This window comes from Euprymna scolopes, chromosome 9, assembly GCF_053919585.1.
Source record: "Euprymna scolopes isolate OS-2025 chromosome 9, ASM5391958v1, whole genome shotgun sequence".
Classification (NCBI taxonomy): domain Eukaryota; kingdom Metazoa; phylum Mollusca; class Cephalopoda; order Sepiida; family Sepiolidae; genus Euprymna; species Euprymna scolopes.
Window position 1 is genome coordinate 141155600 of NC_136490.1, and position 12478 is coordinate 141168077.

The 12478-nt window shown below is 33.8% G+C and overlaps 1 protein-coding gene across 46 annotated transcripts in view; it reads left to right on the plus strand.

Moving 5' to 3' along the window:
• Positions 1-12478, plus strand: part of LOC145284881 (CLIP-associating protein 1-B-like) — a 450911-nt gene that overhangs the window by 384927 nt on the left and 53506 nt on the right. For all 46 annotated transcript variants that reach the window (XM_080133909.1, XM_080133914.1, XM_080133920.1 and 43 more), the window contains 3 exons: positions 1378-1441; positions 4145-4308; positions 8086-8161. In XM_080133909.1, coding sequence (XP_079990035.1) covers positions 1378-1441; positions 4145-4308; positions 8086-8161 — 304 coding nt within the window. The remainder of the gene's footprint in view (positions 1-1377; positions 1442-4144; positions 4309-8085; positions 8162-12478) is intronic.

Sequence of the window (12478 nt, forward strand, 5' to 3'; positions counted from 1 at the left end):
CCGGACGCTTAGTTGATTCTGATTTTGGAGTAGCGAATTTTGACAGCAGTGTGTTGAATTTAACTCTGGAAGTTGTTAGTTGAAATTGCAGAATAGTTAACAATCCATTTGGGAAAGTGAAAATTATTTAACCACAATGACGTTTTATTTTATTTATTTTTTTATTCCAATTTCACCCCAAACAAGACACATTGCCACTTTGCTGTAGGGGGCTACTATCAGTGACATAAGCTACAGGGATTCTATGCGGAGAGTTGGGCAGCAAGATGTCGGTTCACGTTACACTTGAACTTCTGCATTTCAGTACAGTTGGGGAAGCAGCAACTCGGAAGGGAATTCCAAAGTCCAGCAGTTCTGGGGAAGAAACTACTGGAGTAGAAGGCTCTCTTACATCTAGGGATCTCAACTGTGAAGGGGTGGGATTTTGCTGCTTGTCGGGTTTGTTGGGAGTACTTATGTTGGGGGGGCACAAGTGCTTGCAGTTCGTCAGAACATTCACCATTGAAATACTTGTAGAACAGGCAGAGGGATGCTACATTACGTCGATGGGACAGAGGCTGAAGCTTAGATGACAGTTCAGGACCCATTAGGTTGGCGATTCTCTTTTGAACCCTGTCTAGGAGTGAGAGACTAGTAGCAGATGCACCAGCCTAAATATGACAACAATACTCCATACATGGGCGAATGGTGGCCTTATAGAGGTACAGGATACTTTCGGGTGTTAGTAGCTTTCTAGCATGGTAGAGAGAACCTACCTTCCTCGCAGCGGTCCTGGCAATGCTCTCAATGTAATTTTTCCAACTCTTGTTTCCTGTGAACATTAGGCCGAGGAGTTTAAAGGATGTGCTTTCAGATAAAGAGTCTTTGGCCATTGCTATTGGTGGTAGTTAAGGTTTCTTGTAGTTATTGAAGGAAACAAGTTTAGTCTAAGCAGCATTGAATGTGACCATCCATTTTTGTTTCCATTCCACTACAGATTGGAGGTCATCCTCTAGTGTTTTTGCCATTTCTCTAGATATGTGTTCATTTGTTTTCCTGTCGTGTTGGTTATAGAGAGTAGGGTCATCAGCATATATACCCATCTCACAGACAATTTTGTCAGAGAGGTCATTTATGAATATTAGAAATAATAGAGATCCAAGGATAGACCCCTGCATTTATATCATATTGTTACTATAGTTAAATTGTACAAAGGATTGTTGCAAATTTTATTAATAATTTCATATGTGACAGTGAAGTGAAGTGTAAGGAGTTGTTAGTTCTATTAATTAACTTTAATATTGATTTTTTGTTTTTCAAAGTTGCTTTGTAAAACATCAAGCTGAAGAAACAATTTAAACAAAATATTAATTTGTTTCTTTTTTCATCTCTTTCCAGTCGAATTGAATTAAGAAAAGTAACTGAAATTTTCACGCGAATGTTCCACGACCCTAGTAACAAGGTAAGTTAATTGGTTTGTTAAAAATATTGAAATAATTTAAATTTTACAATTATTAAAATCTAAATTTTATAATGTATTATAACTATCAAAATAATCAATATTCATATTTTTTGTATTTCAATAAACTTTTGTAAAAATAAAAAAAAATAGACAATTAAAGAAAGACATGCAGTAATAAATCATACACATGCATTAACATAACACACATCAGCCAAACATTGTAACTTGGCAAGATATGTGAATGTGTAAGGTTGTGCTGGTAACCTCAGAACAACCCGTACGATGAAGCAAATACTGGCGGTTATCTGCGTGACCTTGTATACGTTGTGATCAGGGATTGTACACAGTGTGTGAAGAGGTGAACACCATGCAGGTCGATGTAAAAGTGACACTGCACATGCGCGACTTCACCAAAAAGGAAGGCTCACTTGAATATGTGTAAGCTTCGGCGGGGGTGGGGTGTATAAAAGACAGTAAAATTTGCAGGGATGATATTTGTTTCAGACAAATTCCCACACGGTCATTTCAGAATGAGAAGGTGGGGGGACAAGTAGGAGACAATAAAAAAAAAAACCACACAAACACAAAATAGAACCAAATGTACACACACACACACGTGTACTCGGGTGGCTGATAAAAACCTTAGAATCAGGTTAAAATTATGTATATTACTGTTTATATTTATTGTCAAGATAGCCATTTAATGCTTTCTCCATTATTTACCATTAAATTTTTTTTTTCTACTCGGTCTCCCTTTTGTAAACACTATTTCAATAAAATGGTAAAACATCCTCATCAATATACGTGAAAATATAATATTGATAAAAACAATATAGAAAAATTGAAAAAAAAAAAAAAAAGTGGTGGAAGACATTAAAGATACTAGAGATAGACTTAAAAGTATCTTTACATATGGAATAATCATGTTGACACAAGTTCTCGTTAAATCACCAAAGTTAAGCAACATTGAGCCTAGTCAGTACCAGATGGGTGACCATTTGGAAATACCAGGTGCTATATGTAGAAGGACATTGATAGCTCTCTGCAAGAACATTGCCATTTCTCCTGATTGGTAAAAACATGTGACTAAGGACTGCTTCTGAATTTGATATTCCCTTGAGATTTCCTCTTTAGGAGGAAGTTGGTTAAACCTGCCGAAAATAAATGTCGCTGGCATCTTTTAAGATTCGCCCTATTAAATTTTTGTTTTCATGCATTTGTATCCTGTTCTGATTGCTATGATGCAAAATTATATTTCCATAAAACAACTGTTAATAAGATATGTTGCGATCCATCTCCGAGGGTAATTCTTACAGTTTTGTAGGTGAAAACAACCAAATCACGACCAACGATTCAGAAGTCTTGTTTTTTGTCAAGAATTACCGCTATGTTAAAAAAACAAAAATACAGGAAAATGTGTACGATGTGTGTACCTGTGATAAAATGAAAATATATTCCAAAAATTATTAGTTTCTACAGTCACGGCAATAACAATACATTTGTACACAAGATGAATATTTTATGAATTTCTTAATTTTGAAGTATATATAAAAATGAAAATAGTTTTGATTTCAATCTACCATGCTAAAGTTAAACGCTTATTTTTTAAATTTATTTTTTATTTTTTAACTCGTGTTCACATCTAACAAGGCATATCGCCATTTGAACATAAGGGAATACTATTTGGAACCATGCCTACGAAAGATTAACAAGATGTTGGTTTACATTTCATTTAAACTTCTGCATATCAGTACAGTCAGGGAACCAGGTAGCAGGAAGGGAATTTCAAAGTCTAGCTTTTTGAGGGAAGAAACTATTAGAGTAGAAAACTTTCTGGCATTTAGGGATCAACAGTGAAGGGGTGAGATTTCGTTGTTTAAGGTAGTTCGTCAAGGATATGTATGTTAAGAAAGCACAAGTGCAACAGTTCATCAGAGCACATTCCATTAAAATATTTGTAAAACAGGTACAGAAATGCAACACTGTGGTGATGGGACAGGGGTTGGAGCTTAGTTAACTAAGTGGGATCTATTAGATTGAAAACTCTTTTTTTGGACTCTATTCAAGAGCGAGAGATAGATGTACCAGCCTATATGTGGCAACAATCCTCCATGCATGGGCAAATGGTTGCCTTGTAGAGGTATAGGATACTCTTAGGTGTGAGTAGTCTTTTAGCTCGATGGAGAGAACCCACCTTGTTTGCAGCAGCCTTTGCAATTTCCTCAATGTATTTGTTCATATTGCCAGTAAATGTTAGGTCGAGGAGTTAGGAGGAAAAATTCTCGGGTAGGTATTATTTGTCATGGATAGTGGTGGTTTAGATTTGAACAAACATACAAAACTTAATCTTTTGATGACAGTATTTTTTGGTATTAAAAACAAATAATTAGTTTATGTACTACCGTTACTCACGTTTACACATGGGATCCACACAAAGAGACCAAGACAAAGAATAACTCAACCCCCCCTCCCTTTTTGTAACATTGGCATTTATTTTTTTATTCTCCCACCATGTGTGACTTCTCTGATGTAATTGTCCTCACTAACGTGCTCTTTTTTTATAATCTTCCTTACAGTGACATCATTTTGTATTCATTTACATACATGCGTCTGTGCTCTGTTACATTTGTATCATGTCATTGTTGTCCATAAGATCAGTCATTGATTTTTGTATATAATGTTATTTTTAATTTTGATCAACAGGTTCTCAGTATATTCTTGGATGTCTTGGTGCTTCTAATCACTGTACATCGGCAGGACCTAAATGATTGGCTTAATACATTGCTCACAAAACTTCTTAACAAGACCGGCACTGATGTATTGGGATCAATTCAAGCTAAAATACAAAAGGCTTTAGAAACGGTTCGGTAAGGAATGAAAATATTTGTCTTGAATTCCAACCTTATTTTAATGAAGTATTTTTTATTTATGTATTTTTTTTTTTTTTCAAAGAAAATATTTAAAAAGTGATAATCTTTTAAAAGTCTTCAAGTTCAAAAGTATGATTGACATAGATTAAAGAATTGCAAGAAGAGTTTGAATCTCGTTAAGTCTATAAGGATTTTTTCTTCTTGATTTTAGGCATAAATAAGAGATAATCAAAAAAAATAATAAAATGTTTTCATAAAAATATAAGTGGATTTATTTGCACTCAAGTAATACACTAAAATATGCAACACATGTGAAAGTTTCCTTTTTTTTTTTTTTTTTTTTTTAAACATAGGAGTCGGCACTTATCAAGACCCAGAGACCACTCGAGGATGAAGGTTAATGAGTGTACGATAGTCCATGGGACAATAGCATAATAATCGTTAATAGTGGAAATTTGTTAAATTGGATTACTTAAGGGGATGGCTCATCTAGAACTTGTTTACGTTGGTCTTAAAGACGACCATATTGTAGCCAGCTGGAAAGCAAGCAAGCGGAAGAGAGTTCCATAGGTGTGCAGTTCTAAAAAAGAAGCCTTGTTCATGGAATCCACGTTTAGGTTTAGGCACAGGTAAAGTGTGGGGGAAATTATTGATGGTAGTTTCAGCTAGACAAATGTTTTTCGTGAAAGTTTGGCAAGAGGGGGGAACTGTAGATTGGAGCTCAGATAAGCACTTGCCATGAAAATAATAGAACAAAGACACTCACAGTGCCCTTCTTTGGGAAAGAGGTTGCAGGGAAGAGAAAAGGGCGTCCCTAACTAAATTATGAAGTCTATTTTGAACTCTGTTAAGGCAGAATAGAGTGCTTGGAGCAGATCCTGCCCAGATGTGGCCACAGTACTCCATCTGAGGATGTACTTTTATGCCGGAAGAGAATTGCGTCGGCCGTGAGATATCTACCGGAGTGGTAGACTGATCCAACCGTTTTGCCAGTGACCTTGGCAATGGATTTGATGTATGTGTTCCATTTCAGATCAGAAGCAAAGGTCAAAACATGGAGCTTCTCCAAGATGAGGCCATTCATTTCAATGGAATTGATGGAGGTCAGAGCATTTATGATGGAAAAATACGATTAGATATGAAAAAGTGAACTTACTTATATGTGTAGAGGTATGTTGAGCATAACGGGTAGGTATTTACTTCCTTCCCCTCCCAAAATGTAACACAAGGTCAGAAGGTGCAGAGTCAAGGCAGCCCCTCTAAAGAAAAAGCACTCTGACCTAGCAAAAATTGCCTTGGCAGCCCCATCACCATTCTCTAGTTAGGGCACATCAGATAGCAGTGAATTTACTCCTCCTAAAAGCTAGAGGCAAGGCCTGTGAGGGTGGCTCTCATAAGTACTACCTAGGATGAATACCTCGCACCTTTTAGGCCACAGAATGATCCAGAATCTGTTGGGCTGATTATCAAGAATGAATCTTTGACTAGTATTACTACTGGAGTCTCCATGCAACCAAAACATGAAGAGACCATTCTTATACAATGACAAGCATTATTGGAGGGTATAACTAATAGACGTGATAATAATTGACTGGATTGCATTCTAAATGGGACCTCTTTGATAAACTTCTTGGACTGACCTTCATCTCTCACCTGAAATGGAAAACCTACATCAGATCCATAGTCAAAATCACTAGAAAAATGGTGGGATCATTCTACTGCTCCAGAAAGTATTTTGCAGTCCTCTACCTGTACAAGAGTTAAATGTGTCTTAAGGTAGAGTACTGTTGTCACATCTGGGGAGGAGCTCCTAAGAGTACACTTTCTTACCTTGACAGGGTACAAAAACGACTTCAAAATCTAGTGGGCAAGTGTCTTTTTCACCTCCCTACTTCCTCTTTCTTACAGAAGAGATGTTATGAGTCTATCTTTGCTCTACCATTACTTTCATAATAGGTGTTCTTCAACTGACCTTCAATCTATGACCCCCCCCCAAACGTTTGCAACAAATACTTGTTTAGCTAAAACAGCAATTAATAATTTCTCTCACTCTTTATCTGTGCCTAAAACTAAACAAAAACTCTATGAGCTGAGTTTTGCCTAGAACTGTTCAACTGTGGCACAAAATACCGTGTGGCTGCTTCCCAGCTGCCTATAATGTTGTCATGTTCAAGTCTAATGTAAATAAATTCTTATTGAACTGTGTTCTTAAATAATCAAGCTCTACCCATCATTACTGATCATGTTGTCTTACCATGTACCTAACACTGATTAACCGTTATGCTGCAGTGGTTTTAGGCTTTGATAAGCTATGATCGCAAAGAAAAAGAAAACAAAAAAAATACTAGATTATCCCACAGAGTTCGCACAGATTTAAAAAGTTCTTGAATTTTGACTTTTGCCTTGAAAGGCCTTATTTCTATTATTACCTTGAAAAAAATGGAAAATTTCTTGAAAATTGCATTCTTTTATTTGTAAAAATTTGTTGAAATATTACAAATGAAATCAAAATACTATGAAATTATTTTTTAAGTATTAATAAAAATAAAAATAAAATTGAAATACATTGTTCTGAAATTGCATAGTAGAATTGTGATTATAAAAGTTATGTCCCTTTATGACAAAACTACCTGGAGTAGTTTTCTGATAAAGGGACATAACCGCTCTAGTTTTTAATAATCACAATTTTTTTTTCTCACATTTTTTTTGGGGGGGGGGGATTCAAATCTCTTTCCATTTTTGCTTTCATTGATAATTTAATTTGCGGTGGGAGGGCATAAGGGTTGGAGCATTAGTGGCAGCTGCCATAAATAACAAAATGACCCACATCCCTACCTCTCTGCGGACGGGACACTCCAATATCGATGTGGCACCATTAGTTGTCGGCACCAAAAGGGGACAAGAAGTGTACTCTTAATCATACCTTTTTATATCAATTACTACTTGGTGAAATCAACCAATAGTTGATAACTTTGTGGTCATGTGGTCTTGGACTCCATAGATTAGGAAATTTTCCTTTATCTGCTAATAAGGTGAGTGTGCTTAAGTGAATAACATGAACTGATGACTTGAGTGTTCTATGTCCAAATCCAGTCAGTTCCATTGTAGCACTTAGGGATGCTGGCAACCTTCAAGTGGTCCCTACTACAAAAATGCCAACAACAGATTCGAACAAAGTTGTATAATGCTTACTCATACAAATTGGTTTATCTTCAATATAGATTGTTTTAAAAAAATGTTTTCATATCAAACCACAACATGAGTGCTATACTGTAAAATAGATAAATCAAAGAATTTTAGAAATATACGCATCTAACCATGATCCGTTTGGTCATTTGTTATATATATTAATAAATATTCATTACTAAATTCTGATATCTTGCAAATCTGTCTCACAAGTGGAAGAACTTTGCCAAACAAATGAGATCCTCTCTAGCAGTTAATGAAGGTGGTACTATCTTGTCAGATAACCTAATCAGATTAAGAACGTAATACTATTTCGTATAAGTCTTACATAGATTGAAATTTGATTTTCATAAAATGTTTGCTGGGATTATTCACTTTCTTTAAGAATTTAAAAAAATAATTTTGAAAATAATGTCTTTAATTGTGACAGTTTCTATAATCTAAATTCATATACTTTTTCTTTATTGTATCAATTTGTTTAAACATTTTTTATCAAACTGAAAATGTTCATTTTTTTTTTTTTTTTTTTTTGTCTTTAAAATACATCAGATTACTGACCTGCTTTATTTATTTTTTTACTTTTTACAGAGAGTGTTTTCCATGCAGTCTCCAGTTTAGTATTGTAACGAGGTTTTGCATTGACCAACAGTCTCCAAATCTGAAGGTAAAATAACTTTTTCGTTATTTAGCATTCACATTCTTGTTTTTTTAATTAATAATTACTAGTTGTACTTTTCCGATGTTGTCAGAGTGACAGTGAAGTTATTTTAGTTTCTGATTTTTATTTGTTTGCTCATCTTTAAACCACTCCTATAATATTCTTCATTTTAATTATGGTTATCTCCCTTTGCTGACTTTTATTTTTAGATGTTTATTATTAACAGTTGTCTAGGCCAGACTGCGTAAATTTTAAAATAAATTCTAGCTAAGTATGTTATTTTGCTAATGAGACAATTTTGAATGATTACCTAAAAATAAAAATCAATTAATTTAAATTGAATATAATAGGAATTAGTAGATTAAAAACTGTGCAAACAAATAGAAATTAACTACTAAAGTGACTTCATTGCATCTTAGGCAATGCCAGCTAATTATTTTTTTGAATTTTTGAAATGAGAATTGATAATTTAGACTATCTGGACTACTGTTTTCATCTTAAGTGTTATTTTCACATTTCAGTTGATGTAATCTCCGACCTTCTTCTGGTGTGTCTTGTCGAACTCAAAAGTTGAAATACAATTGTGAATTACTGGGACTTCTATCTAGTCATGACCGATGGATAAAGAGCATGCTACCTCCGTGAATTAAATAAAGTGTTCTGTTTGAAATTCCCTGGCGATTTCTGAATTTGACAAGATATGTGTGAAGAGGTTTGTAGTTTACATTGAGCAAAATGTAAAAAAGAAAAGAATGATGCTCAAGATTAGAAGAGTAGTCTTAATAATACAAATAATATAAATGAACTATTTTTATTTGAATGAATAAAAAAAAAGAGAGGTTGATTATAATGCATGAAAGAAATCCCTTAAAGCAGACAAACCTAAAATACTTACTTTATTTAATTTTTTTATCCAATCTTGGATATGGTAATTGTGAAATAAATGCATGAAATATCAATATTGATTATATGAATTTATTTTGATGGACATTCATTATAAGTGTGTGGATGTGAGATTGCAATTGAGGACTGTCTGTACTCCTAGCTGCCAATCTAATGATCCAATCGCTTTATTTACTGACTTCTCTCTTTAATACAATTAGGCATGAAATCAGTTTGACATAGAGGTTAAATCCAGCTCCCCAGAGTACAAAAATAGCTGAGAATAGATCTTTTGGCATTCTCCAATAGGGACTCCTTGGACGACCATCAATCAATACAAGGGAAAAGATAAAGCCTAGGAGGATGATCTCAGAACTGAACCATACCTCATTCTGACAAAGAAGGGTTTCCCAAAGAGCCAAGATAGGAACTAGGTTGTGATGTTGAAATTAGTAAAAAATTTCAAAAATTATTGATAGATCTGTTAAAATTATTCCCCTCTCCCCCTATGATATTAGTGATCTCCTATTTTCTGTTTTGAAATGGATGTTGATATTTTATCAAAATCATAGACTGCAGTTACCTCCCCAGGGATTTTAAGAACTCTTCAACATTAACAAGTATGATGAAGTTTTATAAATTCAGTAAATTTTATTTTTACTTGTAATTATTTTTCTATTCAATCATTTCTCATAATTTTTCAATTTTTTACTAATTTCGACTTAAGGAAAGCCATAAAGGTTCTTATTTAAAAAAAATGACATAAAAAATACAGAGTTTTATCTAAAATGCATTTATTTAAAATCTGATTATACTGCACAAGCACCCTTTTATCACCAGCAAAGTTGTTTCCCTTTGATTGCTGAGTTTTCTTAAGGCGTAACTGTTTTTTGAGTAAAGATAAGTATAAAAAGATTTAAGAATTAATTTCTTATATAAAATTCCAATCTTTATTTTTATTTGTAATTTTCTTTTCATACAAAATTGCAATTCTGGATGTTAGTAACTTTTATTTATTTAAAAATACAAAAAATAAATCTTGTATTTCTTGTATTTTGCTTTTCCTTTTCTGTGTTGCTTCGACTGCACGTTCTTTTTTTTTTCTCCTTTTTTGTATCCTTTTCTTTATCTTTCTTCTATTTGTTTTTTCTTTTTATCTTGGATATCAGCCAAAGGTAAAAATACCTCCTTTCGGGGTTTATTTTCAGTTAAACATGCTTTTGCTTTTATTCATTTACTCCTCCCCACTGTTAGAAACAGTTGAGATGCAAGGTTGCACGGGCAACTTCTATCACTCCACCAAGCAATTCTGAGCTTTAAAATATTATTTTTATTTATTTTATTTTTAAATTAAAATTTTTTTTTTTTTTTATTCTTTTAATTTTTATTATGCCTTTTTCTTACAATTAACCTTGTTAAAGCCACAATTTTTATTAACTTCTCTGCTTAATTCTTTTCCGCTGCACTTTCATAGTTTGTAGATATAATCTTGCCTACGTAGACTAACTTAGGGAACTAACATTTTCATTTTTTATTCATTACGGGTATTGGGTTTTTCACTTAAAACTTTTACTCATTCTCACATAATTTAAAAAATACTTAAGCAATTTTATATATATATATATATATATATATATATTTCAAAATAAAATATGTAAGTATGTGTTTTCAAAAGATTATGCTGATATAGAAATTTTATTACAGAGATACAAATTTATCAATTACTTATGTATCTTTTCTTTAACCAATCACAATTCTACTCTTGAAGACTGACCACTTGTAAACCTGTGAGCTAGCGAAGTCTGACTATCAAGGAGAACTTGGCTGAATTCTCAGGTCCATAAGTGGTCATCTTTGATAATTAACTGATTATAATTCCACTCTCTTATACAACTTTGCTCAGAACCACCATGGTTTAGAGCGTGGTGCACAATAAAGCTGGCTTAATCCAACAAGAAAAAAAATATTAATGCGCTAGATTTAAAATATGAACTTTTACTTTAAAAAGTAAATATATTTTATTTTGTAATTGTATATTTAAACTTTACAGAATTTCAATATTACATTTAATATATGAAATTTCTTGTTCAGAATTTCCCTCATATTAAAAAACAAAAATAAAGAAAAATATGTATGATGCATATACTTCACAGAACAAAAATGTCACATTTCAAAAATCGTGTAAATTGATCAAGTAGTTTCATTTTTAACTAAGAAAATCAAATTTTATGAGGCAGCGAGCACAATGTGTTTTTTTTGCCATTTTGAAGAAACAAAGGGAAGTAACTCAATGCAAACTAGAGATCAAGATAAGCTTTGTAATGTCTGCAATACCATTGATCACTTAAAATCATTAAAAAATGTTATATATATAAAAAAAAAAGTACTTGATCGATTTACATGATTTTTTTTGGAATATGATCTTTTCATGAGTATGTACATCATAAAGATTTTTCTGTATCTTTGCTTTTTAATATGGATGGAATTTTGCTTTTTAATATGGATGGAATTCTGGACAACCACCAAAACTTTCATTAAATTATTGAACTAAATTGTTATAAAACTTTTGTTACAGTAATGTTTTAATCTCTATTAAAACTTTGGATCATGAACACATGACTATTTGCGAGTGTGTGTGTATGGTCCAGTTGATTTCGACGAATGAAGTTCTGCCACAACAACTAAGTTCTTTGGAAATCCACACAGATGATTTGTTTATATTGGTGAAGACTTTGTATAGAACCAACCACATTTTTTGGTATTACTGCTAATCTTTGTCGGTGCAGATGACTGCCACAAGACAGATCATACAGCAGACTGCAGAGTTTCCCTTCTTCTAGATGCATGCCTTAACAAAGACTGAGGATGCATTTCCTTGGTAAATTAATGCATCCTTAGATACCAACCTCGAAATTTCTCCAATCTGGCATGATATATACAATGCCTAGCCTTCCCAAGTGGTCACCCATATGTACTGGCCAGGCTCATTGTTGCTTAACTTTGGCAATATGATGAGAACCGGTGTATCAACATGATTATGCCGTATGTGTGTGTGTATATATATATATATATATATATATATATATAATGGTCTGAAGCCAAAACATAACAATGATTTGGCCTTCGGGACAGGATCAAAGTGTAGTCTCGCCGATGATGTCACGATCTTCGTGTCGGGCTTCAGAGACATTGAGGTTGTGTCGGAGGCACTCACACAGTACGAAAGAATTACAGGGGCCAAGATAAACCGCAACAAGTCGGTAGGACTGCGGTTGGGCGCATGGAGTGGCAACGCAAACCTCCCTGCGCCCTTCAGCTGGACAGATGGCCCGGTCCGGATCCTCGGCGTGTGGTTCGGACCGGGTCTCCAGCTTGACAAGAATTGGTTGGAGGTACGGTCAAAGGTGGAGGCTGCAGTCAATTCGTGGCTTCCTAGGAAAC